General features: G+C 58.7%; 1 protein-coding gene across 1 annotated transcript in view; it reads left to right on the top strand.

Moving 5' to 3' along the window:
• The window catches only part of CALCR (calcitonin receptor), a 653324-nt gene that overhangs the window by 300019 nt on the left and 337159 nt on the right, over positions 1-16146 (top strand). Inside the window, exon 3 of the mRNA XM_068238473.1 lies at positions 897-1050. Coding sequence (XP_068094574.1) covers positions 897-1050 — 154 coding nt within the window. The remainder of the gene's footprint in view (positions 1-896; positions 1051-16146) is intronic.

The following is a 16146-nucleotide window of genomic DNA, read 5'->3' as shown; positions in this document are numbered from 1 at the left end:
GACACTCAACTTGTAAAATGTTTTGTGGGATTTCCCTGGTGGCAGCTCACCTCTCACCTTTCAGATCTCAGTGATCTCACTTCCTGGCAGAGTGTGGGGTGCTGCCAGTCACTGGATTAGTGCAGGTGTTACAGGTAACAAGAGCTCCTGCTCTGTGCTGCTAATTACTCCTGCAGGAAGATGGGGGTTTCTGGGCAGTTTATGTGCTGGCGCAGAAGTGCAATTTGAACTTTTGGGAACTTGTGTCTGGCTGTAAATGGAGGATTATTATTATTATTTATTTATAAAGCGCCAACATATTCTGTGGCGCTGTACATTGTAAGAAAACAAACAAGGGATACATAATGATACAGACAATGATATACATGAAATATGAACACTGATACAAGATACAGCACTGCTGATTACAATTAGATTTAACATGATGACTGAAATGTATAAATGTCTAACAGAGTGCAAGCAATTACATTAATAACAGTCCATGACACAAAAGGATGAGAGCCCTGCCCTTGCGAGCTTACAATCTAAAGGAATGGGGTGGAAACAAGAGGTGGGGGAAGTATACAGTATATGTACAGGCAGTGCGTAATTAGGTTATTTAGTGGATGTATGGCCTAAGCTAGAGAATATGCTTGTCGGAAAAGGTGGGTTTTGAGGGAGCGTTTAAAGATTTCAAAGGTGGGAGAGTGGCGGATGGAAAGATTAGCATGAGATTGGCGAGGGCGGGGGTGGGGCGAGGGGGCGTGTCTCCGGTAATATTCTGCAATTATCATGTCTGCGACGTTCATCCATTAGATGCCACTATTGTTATTATTATTATTGTTATTATTATTATTATTGTTGTTGTGTTTCAGGAGAATGGTGTTCTCTGACTAACCAGCCCTGTTTCTGTGCAGCGGTCGGCGCCGGGAGGCGGTTCTACGGTGAATTACGCCGACCCCACGCTGATGCCAGTGACGCAAGAGCAAGCCGTGGCCAGGCAGAGGATACTCAACTCCCAATTCAAGTGCTACGAGAAGATGAAACGGGACGCCCCCTATTCCAAGCCAGGTGACTAGCGTCGTGCGAGAGATTGCTATTCATCTTTCATGCAAGTTCACCATGTACATTCTGTAGCTCCACCCACCTCCCCCCCCCCCCCAGCCTGCAACCCCCTATTCTCTGGACTCCCCTATTGTCTCTGGGGTTAAGCTCCTTCAAGCTGCCGAGTTCTGAGCTGTATGCTAAAACACACATATATAAAAACACACACACATACGTGTATATATATATATACTAGCCAACCCGCGTCGTAGCATACGCCGCATCTATCTATCTAATAGAGTACGTGCCTCAACCTTGAAGCAAGAAGAAGTAGGCTTTCCATGAGAAAATGTATGCGTGCTCAAACACCAAGTTTAACCCTAGCAAGTCTGGCTTTGCAAATCCGGCCTAATTGGCTATTCATGAGGCAATGCTCATGCAAATATGCATTTGCTTTCGCATGCCAAACTATGCAGGGTCCAAAAACCAATACCGCAAAGCGATCGCCCTGCGGGCATTAGTTCATGCTACATTAGCACTATCCAGGAGCGCCACGGGGAGGATTCCGAATGCCCCCATACAACTGGGGGGACCGCAGGGTCCCAGACTCTCTCACTGCCTGGGAACCACTGCGGCACCTCGGAGGGGGAGGCTGGGTGGCGCAGCTGCACCCCCCCCCCCCAAGTGTGGTCAGCGCCGGGGAGAGCCATCCGCACCCACCTCCTAATATTAAAAACAGGCACTTACCTTAACGTCCATTGCGTTCTGCTACATGCGCATTAACTTGGGGGCACCACATGAGAAAGGAGTAAATCTGGGGTCACCCCGAGCTTTAGAGCAGTGTTTCTCAACATTTTATTGGTATGTACCCCTTTTAAAACCCTGTACTCATCGAGTACCCCCTAGCATAGTAAACATGATCACAAGTACCCCTTGACAAATATACTGTATATTTAATCGTAGTACATGATAACTGGTTCTAAACAATGTGCAAGCATTTATTATTGCTTTTAATTAGCTAAAATACTAATTTGATGTTGATTAAATAAGAATTATAATTTTCTAAATCTCTAAATTTGTTATTCTTGGTTAAGTATATCAAGCCCGAGTACCCCCGGAACCATCAGAAGTACCCCCTGCGTACCGCATGTTGAGAACCTAGGCTTTAGAGCTCAGGGCTGGCTCACATACAACACTCCGGGGTGGGGGGAGGACAGGCGCAGACAACTAACTCCAGGGTTCACACCACTGGAGCAAGCCATCCACCACCTGCCTCCAAAGGATACAAACTGCACAAAATGCATTCCATGCTCAAACACCAAGTTTAACTCTAGCAAGTCTGGCTTTCCAAATCTGGTCTAATTGGCTATTCATGAGGCAATGCTCATGCAAATATGCATTTGCTTTCGCATGCCAAACTATGCAGGGTCAAAAAACCAATACCGCAAAGTGCTCTCTCGCTGCCTGGGAACCACAGCGGCACCCCGGAGTGGGAGGCTGGATGGCGCAGCCGCCCACCTCCCAAGCGTGGCCAGCGCTGGGGAGAGCCATCCGCGCCCACCTCCTAATATTAAAAACAGCCACTTACCTTAACGTCCATTGGGTTCTGCTACATGTGCATTAATTTTCTGATGGAAAGCATTTTGTGCAGTTTGTATCCTTTGGAGGCAGGTGGTGGATGGCTTGCTCCGGTGGTGTGAACCCTGGAGTGAGTGCGCCTGTCCTCCCCCCCCCCCCCCCCTCTGGAGTGCTGTATGTGAGCCAGCCCTGAGCTCTAAAGCTCGGAGTGACCCATGTTTCTCTCCTTTCTCATGTGGTGCCCCCAAATTAATACGCATGTAGCAGAACGCAATGGACGTTAAGGTAAGTGCCTGTTTTTAATATTGGGAGGTGGGTGCAGACGGCTCTCCCCGGCGCTGGCCACACTTGGGGGGGGGGTCGTCCACGCCACCCAGCCTCCCCCTCCGGGGTGCCGCTGTGGTTTCCAGGCAGTGAGAGAGCCTGGGACCCTGCGGTCCCCCCAGTTGTATAAAAAGGGGGCATTGGGAATCCTCCCCGTGGCGCTCCTGGAGGCCTGGAGCACACCAAAAACTGCTAGCAGATCCGCAAAATGCTAGCAGATTTTGAAACGCTTTTTCTTATTTTTCTGTAGCATTTCACCTAGCATTTTGCGGTTTTGTAAAGCGTTTTTGGTGTAGTAGATTTCATATATTGTTACAGTAAAGCTGTTACTGAACAGCTTCTGTAACAAAAACGCCTGCAAAACCGCTCTGAACTGCCGTTTTTCAGAGCCGTTTGCGTTTTTCCTATACTTTACATTGGAGGCAGAAACGCCTCCGCAATCCAAAAAATGCCTCACCTCGGGAGTATGCATTTCAGCAAAACGCCTCCCGCTCTGGTGTGCACCAGCCCATTGAAATACATTACCCTAGCGGATCCGCACCCGCAAGTGGATCGCAAAACGCTGCCGAACCGCTCTGGTGTGCACTAAGCCGGATAGTGCTAATGTAGCATGTAGCAGGGTGACTGCTTTGTGGTATTGGTTTGTGCATGCATTTGCATGAGCATTGCCTCATGAATAGCTAATAAGGCCAGATTTGCAAAGTCAGACTTGCTAGGGTAAGGCCTCTTTTCCATTGACTGTGAATAGGCAGTGAAATGGCTCTCAAACTCTCACAACTGCTCACTGCTGCCTGGTAACTGCTCACTGCTGCCTGGTAACTGCTTGCTGCTGCCTGGTAACTGCTTGCTGCTGCCTGGTAACTGCTTGCTGCTGCCTGGTAACTGCTTGCTGCTGCCTGGTAACTGCTTGCTGCTGCCTGGTAACTGCTTGCTGCTGCCTGGTAACTGCTTGCTGCTGCCTGGTAACTGCTTGCTGCTGCCTGGTAACTGCTTGTTGCTGCCTGGTAACTGCTTGTTGCTGCCTGGTAACTGCTTGTTGCTGCCTGGAATCTGCTCACTGCTGCCTGGTAACTGCTTGCTGCTGCCTGGTAATTGCTTGCTGCTGCCTGGTAACTGCTTGTTGCTGCCTGGTATCTGCTCACTGCTGCCTGGTAACTGCTTGCTGCTGCCTGGTAACTGCTTGTTGCTGCCTGGTATCTGCTCACTGCTGCCTGGTAACTGCTTGCTGCTGCCTGGTAACTGCTTGTTGCTGCCTGGTATCTGCTCACTGCTGCCTAGTAACTGCTTGCTGCTGCCTGGTAACTGCTTGTTGCTGCCTGGTATCTGCTCACTGCTGCCTGGTAACTGCTTGCTGCTGCCTGGTAACTGCTTGTTGCTGCCTGGTAACTGCTTGTTGCTGCCTGGTATCTGCTTGTTGCTGCCTGGTATCTGCTTGTTGCTGCCTGGTATCTGCTCACTGCTGCCTGGTAACTGCTTGCTGCTGCCTGGTAACTGCTTGTTGCTGCCTGGTATCTGCTCACTGCTGCCTGGTAACTGCTTGCTGCTGCCTGGTAACTGCTTGTTGCTGCCTGGTATCTGCTCACTGCTGCCTAGTAACTGCTTGCTGCTGCCTGGTAACTGCTTGTTGCTGCCTGGTATCTGCTCACTGCTGCCTGGTAACTGCTTGCTGCTGCCTGGTAACTGCTTGTTGCTGCCTGGTAACTGCTTGTTGCTGCCTGGTATCTGCTTGTTGCTGCCTGGTATCTGCTTGTTGCTGCCTGGTATCTGCTCACTGCTGCCTGGTAACTGCTTGCTGAGCACACAGCTCAACAGTCCGTGGAAAAGAGGCCTTAAACTTGGTGTTTGAGCACGCATAAATTTTCTCATGCAAAGTACTTCTTCTTCTTGTTTGAAGGTTGAGGCACTTAGTCTAATATATATATATATATATATATATATATATATATATATATATATATATATATATATACATACAAATCCACAGCCAATCAGTGAATACATGTAAATGCATGGACCTGATGGGAAACTGGTAATTGAGTATGCAAACTCCTCCTCCCAGACCATCCCCTCAAGAACGATTGGTTAATAGGTCATACACTGCATTAACACCTATATGGTATATTCCTCAATAGTGTAAATTAAATTGCGGGCAAACCATAACCTATTATGCAGTTTGCAGCCGGGAACCTTCCCATCCAGCACAAAAGACGTCATCAGAGAAACGCCACCAACACGTGGCATATCTATGGAAAATGGGTGAACAAACTTTTCTTCATATAATACCATGAATAAATTAGCATAAGCCGGGGCCACAGTGGACCCCATCGCCGTTCCTCTGCTCTGGAGAAAGAATCCATTGTCAAAAAATAAGTAGTTATCTCTCGAGATTAAATTCAAGAGATTAATTTAAAAAAGATTTGTTCAGTGTCAGAATATGTGAAAAGGAAATAATCAACAGCCCCTGCACCCGTATCATACAGGATGGCGGCTCTCAGCATCCAGAGTGATCAACAACCAGTCACCCTCCACTCCACCCATTTTATGTAGAAGTTTCAAAAACATTCCCGTAACGTCAATAAAGTAGTGCAGACAACAAAAGGCTGCAGTATCCAGTCTAAAAACATTCTAAAGGGAAGGAAATGAATTGCTGCCACTATTGGCCTGCATGGTGGATAGGCCACGTTTTTGTGTATCTTAGGAAGAGTGTACTGTAGAGGTGTAGAGGGCTCCTGATTGGCCTGCCTGGTAGATAGGCCACGTTTTTGTGTATCTTAGGAAGAGTGTACTGTAGAGGTGTAGAGGGCTGCTGATTATTCCAGACATTCTTAAGTTAATCCTTAATCACACCATTATCTCTTTGATTAAGTTTGTGCCATAATTTTCCCATCCAACTCTCTGTACACTTCCCTATTGGCGAGCTGACCATAAGCCTCCAGTACGTAATAACTCCTATGTAGGTCCACCACTGCTCCTCCCTAATCAGCCGGGCATATAATCATCTCCTGATTTAGTGCCTTCCTCCTTTCTTCCACATTTAAGTTATGACTAATCTGCTTTTGTCCCAACCTAATTGATTTCTCTACAACTCTGTCAGAAGGCCCAACCAAATATATTTCACCACGCCCCTCAATTCCGCTGTAACCGCCTCCACCAGTTAAGGGAAAACCTGTAAAGAAAGACAAAAAAAAGCAACAAGTCATGAATCCCTACACTCCCATCTTAACCTTCATGCATGCGTATAATATAATGTGCATTTCCCCTCAGCCCATGGCGGCATGGCTTGCAGCTGCTACCTATAACATAACACAATGCGCCCTCCTAATAAGGGTGGGCAGGGGGGACATCACTCTGCTGCACGCAATACAGAACCAATGTTACCGTCAGGGAAAGCAGGAAGGGAAGGAGCTCACTTCCTGCCGCCCAAACTAAAATCCTCCAATCAATAGGGAGGAATTTCTCCAACCCCTCCCCCCAGTGAATTGAGGGAAATGCAAGGGATTTATTCGCGGTCAGCCCATGGCGGGTGCTGCCGGTGTTCAGGGAGGATCTACACCCGGATCCGGCTGTCAGAGGCTCGCTGTCTCCTCTCGTAGCCCTTCACTCGTCCTTAACTGAAGCCATGTAAATCCATTCCTTTATTGCTAACAATAAGATGACATGTCGCCCTCCGATGTGCCGCCTGTGAGACTGAAAGGAACTGAATGAATAAAGACTCCGCCACACGCGTCTAAATGCCTCAAATCTCCAGTGGCACAAAAGCGGCCTTTTCCTCAATCTACCGGAATGAAAAACAGGAGCTCTGCACAAAAGTCTCCCTGGTTACAGCAGATAAAGACCCAGCGCAACTGAATTCCGATGCAGAATAACTGAGTCTCCGCCAAACAGCAAGGGACAGAGGAGGAGCACAACTTCTGGATCAGAATGTTTTACATACAAGCATGAAAGGAAAAAGGGAAACGAGGGAATGTTTGTAGGAAATCCAGGCAGAGCAGTATAATGTCATTCAGAGGGGAGCCAGTGATGGGACTTGGGGAGAGGGGCAGATGATGAAGAGTGACATGAGGAGTGCATGTGCCTGGCAGCTGCATTCACCGCGAATTGCAAGGGGTGGAGTCTGGTGTTAGGGGTGGAGTCTGGTCTCAAGAAGTCCAGAAAGGAGGGCATTGCAGTAGTCCAGGCAGGAGAAGATCAGAGAAGTCCAGGCAGGAGAGTGTGCAGGTGTCTCAGGAGTCTGAGTCTTAGGAGTGGAGTCTGGTCTCAGGAAGTCCAGAAAGGATGGCATTGCAGTAGTCCAGGCAGGAGATGATCAGAGAATGGGCCAAGAGTGTGCAGGTGTCTCAGGAGTCTGAGTCTCAGCGGTGGAGTCTGGTGTCAGGGGTGGAGTCTGGTCTTAGGAAGTCCAGAAAGGATGCCATTGCAGTAGTCCAAGCAGGAGATGATCAGAGAATGGGCCAAGAGTGTGCAGGTGTCTCAGGAGTCTGAGTCTCAGCGGTGGAGTCTGGTGTCAGGGGTGGAGTCTGGTCTTAGGAAGTCCAGAAAGGATGCCATTGCAGTAGTCCAAGCAGGAGATGATCAGAGAATGGGCCAAGAGTGTGCAGGTGTCTCAGGAGTCTGAGTCTCAGCGGTGGAGTCTGGTGTCAGGGGTGGAGTCTGGTCTCAGGAAGTCCAGAAAGGAGGGCATTGCAGTAGTCCAGGCAGGAAATGATTAGAGAATGGGCCAGGAGTGTGCAAGTGTCTCAGAAGTCTGTCTTAGGGGTGGAGTCTGGTGTCAGGGGTGGAGTCTGGTCTCAGGAAGTACAGAAAGGAGGGCATTGCAGTCAGGGTCGGGCCGAGGCATAGGCTGGAGAGGCTCCAGCCTCAGGGCGCAGTGTAGGAGGGGGCGCAGAATTCATTCAGCTGTCATTCCGAATTGTGTTTGAAGCAGAAAGAAATAAGAAAAGGTTATAAATGGCAGTGACTGCAAGCCAGATAAGTAGATGTTAAGGTGTTGGGGAGGTTGTGGGCCATGTGGCGCCTCTTAGTGTAATAGCAATCAGTGTGTGACGGCTGGGGTGGGAGGGATGAGGAGGGGCCTCTTAGTGTAATAGCAATCAGTGTGTGACGGCTGGGATGGGAGGGATGGGGAGGGGCCTCTTAGTGTAATAGCAATCAGTGTGTGACAGCTGGGATGGGAGGGATGGAGGAGGTGCCTCTTAGTATAATAGCAATCAGTGTGTGATGGCTGGGGTGGCAGGGATGGAGGGGCCTCTTAGTGTAATAGCAATCAGTGTGTGACGGCTGGGGTGGGAGGGATGGGAGGGGCCTCTTAGTGTAATAGCAATCAGTGTGTGACGGCTGGGATGGGAGGGATGGGGAGGGGCCTCTTAGTGTAATAGCAATCAGTGTGTGACAGCTGGGGTGGGAGGGATGGAGGGGCGCACTTTGATGTCTCAGCCTTAGGTGCTGGAGGACCTTGTCCCGCCTCTGATTGCAGTATTCCAGTCAGGAGATGATCAGAGAATGGGCCAGGAATGTGCAGGTGTCTCGGAGTCTGGTGTCAGGGGTGGAGTCTGGTGTCAGGGGTGGAGTCTGGTGTCAGGGGTGGAGTCTGGTCTCGGGAAGTCCAGAAAGGATGGCATTGCAGTAATCCAGGCAGGAGATGATCAGAGAATGGGCCAGGAGTGTGCAGGTGTCTCAGGAGTCTGAGTCTTAGGGGTGGATTCTGAGTCTCAGGGGTGGAGTCTGGTCTCAGGAAGTCCAGAAAGGAGGGCATTGTAGTAGTCCAGGCAGGAGATGATCAGAGAATGGGCCAAGAGTGTGCAGGTGTCTCGGAGTCTGGTGTCAGGGGTGGAGTCTGGTGTCAGGGGTGGAGTCTGGTGTCAGGGGTGGAGTCTGGTCTCAGGAAGTCCAGAAAGGATGGCATTGCAGTAGTCCAGGCAGGAGATGATCAGAGAATGGGCCAAGAGTTTGGTGGTGTCAGTAGGGTGGACTGTAGGGTGATGATAAAGAGATGTAAGTGGCAGGGCCAGGAGACATTCTAGATGAGGGGGGTGAGTGCTGAGTCTCTGGAGGACACCCAGGCAGCCGGTTGGAGAGAGGGCGGATAAATAGAGATGACAGCTGGTGTGGAGGTATTCCTGCAGGTGGGAGGGGCATCAGGTGGGCTGAGTCTCTGGAGGACACCCAGGCAGCCGGTTGGAGGGAGGGTGGATGGATAGAGATGACAGCTGGTGTGGAGGTATTCCTGCAGGTGGGAGGGGCATCAGGTGGGCTGAGTCTCTGGAGGACACCCAGGCAGCCGGTTGGAGGGAGGGCGGATGGATAGAGATGACAGCTGGTGTGGAGGTATTCCTGCAGGTGGGAGGGGCATCAGGTGGGCTGAGTCTCTGGAGGACACCCAGGCAGCCGGTTGGAGGGAGGGCGGATAAATAGAGATGACAGCTGGTGTGGAGGTATTCCTGCAGGTGGGAGGGGCATCAGGTGGGCTGAGTCTCTGGAGGACACCCAGGCAGCCGGTTGGAGGGAGGGCGGATGGATAGAGATGACAGCTGGTGTGGAGGTATTCCTGCAGGTGGGAGGGGCATCAGGTGGGCTGAGTCTCTGGAGGACACCCAGGCAGCCGGTTGGAGGGAGGGCGGATGGATAAAGATGACAGCTGGTGTGGAGGTATTCCTGCAGGTGGGAGGGGCATCAGGTGGGCAGTCAGCTGGGTTCCGGTACATTTATGTGCCACATTTATCCGCAGATAGCACAGTAAATATGGGAGAGAGGGAGCTTTAGGGGGTGAGGTTATTGGGGTGTTTCTGCATTGATTGAGCTGTCGGTGAGGAGAAGAGACGGAGGAATTATCACCAGGCTCCATCTTACTCATGTTAGGTCCTCTGGCGTAACTACAAATCATGGGCCCTCTAGCAAAACTTAGATGGCGGGCCCCAATGATCACACCCTTCCGTTGCCTCCCCCTGATGCCCCTCCCAGCCTGGGGGCCCATCTCACACCCCTCCCCCTGATGCCCCTCCCAGCCTGGGGGCCCATCTCACACCCCTCCCCCTGATGCCCCTCCCAGCATGGGGCGGGGACATCTCACACCCCTCCCCCTGATGCCCCTCCCAGCCTGGGGGCCCATCTCACACCCCTCCCCCTGATGCCCCTCCCAGCATGGGGCGGGGACATCTCACACCCCTCCCCCTGATGCCCCTCCCAGCCTGGGGGCCCATCTCACACCCCTCCCCCTGATGCCCCTCCCAGCCTGGGGGCCCATCTCACACCCCTCCCCCTGATGCCCCTCCCAGCCTGGGGGCCCATCTCACAAGGGTCATAAAACAAGTGTGGCCACAAAACACCTGATCTGAAGGGTGGTCCACTTTATCGGAAGTAGTGAAAAAGTAGTTGGGCCCCTCACAGCTCTGTGCCCCTTGCAGGGTCTGCACCCCCCCCCATAGCTCTGCCCCCCCCCCCCATGGTCTGCGCCCCCCCCCTCATAGCTCTGCCCCCCCCCCCATGGTCTGCGCCCCCCCCTCATAGCTCTGCCCCCCTTCCCTGCAGGGTCTGCCCCTCCCTCCTCATAGCTCTGCCCCCCTTCCCTGCAGGGTCTGCCCCCCCCCCTCACAGCTCTGCCCCCCTTCCCTGCAGGGTCTGCCCCCCCCCCCCCCTCATAGCTCTGCCCCCCTTCCCTGCAGGGTCTGCCCCCCCCCCCTCATAGCTCTGCCCCCCTTCCCTGCAGGGTCTGCCCCTCCCCTCACAGCTCTGCCCCCCTTCCCTGCAGGGTCTGCCCCCCCCCTCACAGCTCTGCCCCCCTTCCCTGCAGGGTCTGCCCCTCCCTCCTCACAGCTCTGCCCCCCTTCCCTGCAGGGTCTGCCCCCCCCCCTCATAGCTCTGCCCCCCTTCCCTGCAGGGTCTGCCCCTCCCTCCTCATAGCTCTGCCCCCCTTCCCTGCAGGGTCTGCCCCTCCCTCCTCATAGCTCTGCCCCCCTTCCCTGCAGGGTCTGCCCCCCCCCTCACAGCTCTGCCCCCCTTCCCTGCAGGGTCTGCCCCTCCCTCCTCACAGCTCTGCCCCCCCCCCTGCAGGGTCTGCCCCCTCCCCCCTCACAGCTCTGCCCCCCTTCCCTGCAGGGTCTGCCCCCCCCCCCCCTCATAGCTCTGCCCCCCTTCCCTGCAGGGTCTGCCCCCCCCCCCTCATAGCTCTGCCCCCCTTCCCTGCAGGGTCTGCCCCTCCCCCCTCACAGCTCTGCCCCCCCCCCTGCAGGGTCTGCCCCCCCCCTCACAGCTCTGCCCCCCTTCCCTGCAGGGTCTGCCCCCCCCCCTCACAGCTCTGCCCCCCTTCCCTGCAGGGTCTGACCCCCCCCCTCATAGCTCTGCCCCCCTTCCCTGCAGGGTCTGCCCCCCCCCCCTCATAGCTCTGCCCCCCTTCCCTGCAGGGTCTGCCCCTCCCTCCTCATAGCTCTGCCCCCCTTCCCTGCAGGGTCTGCCCCCCCCCCCCCCTCATAGCTCTGCCCCCCTTCCCTGCAGGGTCTGCCCCCCCCTCACAGCTCTGCCCCCCTTCCCTGCAGGGTCTGCCCCCCCCCTCACAGCTCTGCCCCCCTTCCCTGCAGGGTCTGCCCCCCCCCCTCATAGCTCTGCCCCCCTTCCCTGCAGGGTCTGCCCCCCCCCCATAGCTCTGCCCCCCTTCCCTGCAGGGTCTGCCCCCCCCCCCTCATAGCTCTGCCCCCCTTCCCTGCAGGGTCTGCCCCCCCCCCCTCATAGCTCTGCCCCCCTTCCCTGCAGGGTCTGCCCCTCCCTCCTCATAGCTCTGCCCCCCTTCCCTGCAGGGTCTGCCCCCCCCCCCCCCTCATAGCTCTGCCCCCCTTCCCTGCAGGGTCTGCCCCCCCCCCCTCATAGCTCTGCCCCCCTTCCCTGCAGGGTCTGCCCCTCCCCCCTCACAGCTCTGCCCCCCCCCCTGCAGGGTCTGCCCCCCCCCTCACAGCTCTGCCCCCCCTTCCCTGCAGGGTCTGCCCCCCCCCTCACAGCTCTGCCCCCCTTCCCTGCAGGGTCTGACCCCCCCCTCATAGCTCTGCCCCCCTTCCCTGCAGGGTCTGCCCCCCCCCCCCCTCATAGCTCTGCCCCCCTTCCCTGCAGGGTCTGCCCCTCCCTCCTCATAGCTCTGCCCCCCTTCCCTGCAGGGTCTGCCCCCCCCCCCCCCCTCATAGCTCTGCCCCCTTCCCTGCAGGGTCTGCCCCCCCCTCACAGCTCTGCCCCCCTTCCCTGCAGGGTCTGCCCCCCCCCTCACAGCTCTGCCCCCCTTCCCTGCAGGGTCTGCCCCCCCCCCTCATAGCTCTGCCCCCCTTCCCTGCAGGGTCTGCCCCCCCCCCCATAGCTCTGCCCCCCTTCCCTGCAGGGTCTGCCCCCCCCCTCATAGCTCTGCCCCCCTTCCCTGCAGGGTCTGCCCCCCCCCCCCTTAGCTCTGCCCCCCTTCCCTGCAGGGTCTGCCCCTCCCTCCTCATAGCTCTGCCCCCTTCCCTGCAGGGTCTGCCCCCCCCCCTCACAGCTCTGCCCCCCTTCCCTGCAGGGTCTGCCCCCCCCTCACAGCTCTGCCCCCCTTCCTGCAGGGTCTGCCCCCCCCCTCATAGCTCTGCCCCCCTTCCCTGCAGGGTCTGCCCCCCCCCCCCCTCATAGCTCTGCCCCCCTTCCCTGCAGGGTCTGCCCCTCCCTCCTCATAGCTCTGCCCCCCTTCCCTGCAGGGTCTGCCCCCCCCCTCACAGCTCTGCCCCCCTTCCCTGCAGGGTCTGCCCCCCCCCCTCACAGCTCTGCCCCCCTTCCCTGCAGGGTCTGCCCCCCCCCCCTCATAGCTCTGCCCCCCTCCCTGCAGGGTCTGCCCCTCCCCCCTCATAGCTCTGGCCCCCTTCCCTGCAGGGTCTGCCCCCCCCCCCTCATAGCTCTGCCCCCCTTCCCTGCAGGGTCTGCCCCCCCCCTCATAGCTCTGCCCCCCTTCCCTGCAGGGTCTGCCCCCCCCCCCCTCATAGCTCTGCCCCCCTTCCCTGCAGGGTCTGCCCCCCCCCCCTCACAGCTCTGCCCCCCTTCCCTGCAGGGTCTGCCCCCCCCCCCCCTCATAGCTCTGCCCCCTTCCCTGCAGGGTCTGCCCCTCCCTCCTCATAGCTCTGCCCCCCTTCCCTGCAGGGTCTGCCCCTCCCTCCTCATAGCTCTGCCCCCCTTCCTGCAGGGTCTGCCCCCCCCCTCACAGCTCTGCCCCCCTTCCCTGCAGGGTCTGCCCCCCCCCTCATAGCTCTGCCCCCCTTCCCTGCAGGGTCTGCCCCCCCCCCCTCATAGCTCTGCCCCCCTTCCCTGCAGGGTCTGCCCCCCCCCCCCCTCATAGCTCTGCCCCCCTTCCCTGCAGGGTCTGCCCCCCCCCCCTCATAGCTCTGCCCCCCTTCCCTGCAGGGTCTGCCCCCCCCCCCTCATAGCTCTGCCCCCCTTCCCTGCAGGGTCTGCCCCCCTCATAGCTCTGCCCCCCTTCCCTGCAGGGTCTGCCCCCCCCCCCCCCCTCATAGCTCTGCCCCCCTTCACCTGCAGGGTCTGCCCCTCCCCCCTCACAGCTCTGCCCCCCCCCCTGCAGGGTCTGCCCCCCCTCACAGCTCTGCCCCCCCCCCTGCAGGGTCTGCCCCCCCCCCTCACAGCTCTGCCCCCCTTCCTTGCAGGGTCTGCCCCTCCCTCCTCATAGCTCTGCCCCCTTCCCTGCAGGGTCTGCCCCTCCCTCCTCATAGCTCTGCCCCCCTTCCCTGCAGGGTCTGCCCCCCCCCCCTCATAGCTCTGCCCCCCCTTCCCTGCAGGGTCTGCCCCTCCCCCCCTCACAGCTCTGCCCCCCCCCCCTGCAGGGTCTGCCCCCCCCCTCACAGCTCTGCCCCCCTTCCTTGCAGGGTCTGCCCTCCCTCCTCATAGCTCTGCCCCCCCTTCCCTGCAGGGTCTGCCCCCTCCCCCCTCACAGCTCTGCCCCCCTTCCCTGCAGGGTCTGCCCCTCCTCCTCATAGCTCTGCCCCCTTCCCTGCAGGGTCTGCCCCCCCCCCTCATAGCTCTGCCCCCCTTCCCTGCAGGGTCTGCCCCCCCCCCTCATAGCTCTGCCCCCTTCCCTGCAGGGTCTGCCCCTCCCCCCCCATAGCTCTGCCCCCCCCCCCTGCAGGGTCTGCCCCCCCTCACAGCTCTGCCCCCCTTCCTTGCAGGGTCTGCCCCTCCCTCCTCATAGCTCTGCCCCCCTTCCCTGCAGGGTCTGCCCCCTCCCCCCTCACAGCTCTGCCCCCTTCCCTGCAGGGTCTGCCCCTCCCTCCTCATAGCTCTGCCCCCCTTCCCTGCAGGGTCTGCCCCCCCCCCATAGCTCCTGCCCCCCTTCCCTGCAGGGTCTGCCCCCCCCTCACAGCTCTGCCCCCCCCCTGCAGGGTCTGCCCCCCCCTCACAGCTCTGCCCCCCTTCCTTGCAGGGTCTGCCCCTCCCTCCTCATAGCTCTGCCCCCCTTCCCTGCAGGGTCTGCCCCCTCCCCCCTCATAGCTCTGCCCCCCTTCCCTGCAGGGTCTGCCCCCCCCCCTCATAGCTCTGCCCCCCTTCCCTGCAGGGTCTGCCCCCCCCCCCTCATAGCTCTGCCCCCCTTCCCTGCAGGGTCTGCCCCCCCCCTCACAGCTCTGCCCCCCCCCCCTGCAGGGTCTGCCCCCCCCCTCACAGCTCTGCCCCCCTTCCTTGCAGGGTCTGCCCCTCCCTCCTCATAGCTCTGCCCCCCTTCCCTGCAGGGTCTGCCCCCCCCTACCCTCATAGCTCTGCCCCCCTTCCCTGCAGGGTCTGCCCCCCCCCCCCTCACAGCTCTGCCCCCCTTCCCTGCAGGGTCTGCCCCTCCCCCCTCACAGCTCTGCCCCCCCTCACAGCTCTGCCCCCCTTCCTTGCAGGGTCTGCCCCTCCCTCCTCATAGCTCTGCCCCCCTTCCCTGCAGGGTCTGCCCCCCCCCTCATAGCTCTGCCCCCCCCCCTGCAGGGTCTGCCCCCCCCCCCCCCCTCATAGCTCTGCCCCCCTTCCCTGCAGGGTCTGCCCCCCCCCCTCACAGCTCTGCCCCCCCTTCCCTGCAGGGTCTGCCCCCCCCCCCCCTCATAGCTCTGCCCCCCTTCCCTGCAGGGTCTGCCCCCCCCCCCTCATAGCTCTGCCCCCCTTCCCTGCAGGGTCTGCCCCCCCCCCCCTCATAGCTCTGCCCCCCTTCCCTGCAGGGTCTGCCCCCCCCCCCCCTCATAGCTCTGCCCCCCTTCCCTGCAGGGTCTGCCCCTCCCCCCTCACAGCTCTGCCCCCCCCCCCCCCTGCAGGGTCTGCCCCCCCCTCACAGCTCTGCCCCCCTTCCTTGCAGGGTCTGCCCCTCCCTCCTCATAGCTCTGCCCCCCTTCCCTGCAGGGTCTGCCCCCTCCCCCCTCACAGCTCTGCCCCCCTTCCCTGCAGGGTCTGCCCCTCCCTCCTCATAGCTCTGCCCCCCTTCCCTGCAGGGTCTGCCCCCCCCCCCCCCTCATAGCTCTGCCCCCCTTCCCTGCAGGGTCTGCCCCCCCCTCACAGCTCTGCCCCCCCCCCCTGCAGGGTCTGCCCCCCCCCTCACAGCTCTGCCCCCCTTCCTTGCAGGGTCTGCCCCTCCCTCCTCATAGCTCTGCCCCCCTTCCCTGCAGGGTCTGCCCCCTCCCCCCTCATAGCTCTGCCCCCCTTCCCTGCAGGGTCTGCCCCCCCCCCCTCATAGCTCTGCCCCCCTTCCCTGCAGGGTCTGCCCCCCCCCCCCTCATAGCTCTGCCCCCCTTCCCTGCAGGGTCTGCCCCCCCCCTCACAGCTCTGCCCCCCCCCCTGCAGGGTCTGCCCCCCCCCCTCACAGCTCTGCCCCCCTTCCTTGCAGGGTCTGCCCCTCCCTCCTCATAGCTCTGCCCCCCTTCCCTGCAGGGTCTGCCCCCCCCCCCCCTCATAGCTCTGCCCCCCTTCCCTGCAGGGTCTGCCCCCCCCCCTCACAGCTCTGCCCCCCTTCCCTGCAGGGTCTGCCCCTCCCCCCTCACAGCTCTGCCCCCCCTCACAGCTCTGCCCCCCTTCCTTGCAGGGTCTGCCCCTCCCTCCTCATAGCTCTGCCCCCCTTCCCTGCAGGGTCTGCCCCCCCCTCATAGCTCTGCCCCCCCCCCTGCAGGGTCTGCCCCCCCCCCCCTCATAGCTCTGCCCCCCTTCCCTGCAGGGTCTGCCCCCCCCCCTCATAGCTCTGCCCCCCTTCCCTGCAGGGTC

This window comes from Hyperolius riggenbachi, chromosome 5, assembly GCF_040937935.1.
Source record: "Hyperolius riggenbachi isolate aHypRig1 chromosome 5, aHypRig1.pri, whole genome shotgun sequence".
NCBI lineage: Eukaryota > Metazoa > Chordata > Amphibia > Anura > Hyperoliidae > Hyperolius > Hyperolius riggenbachi.
This window is presented reverse-complemented; position numbering and strand designations above follow the sequence as displayed.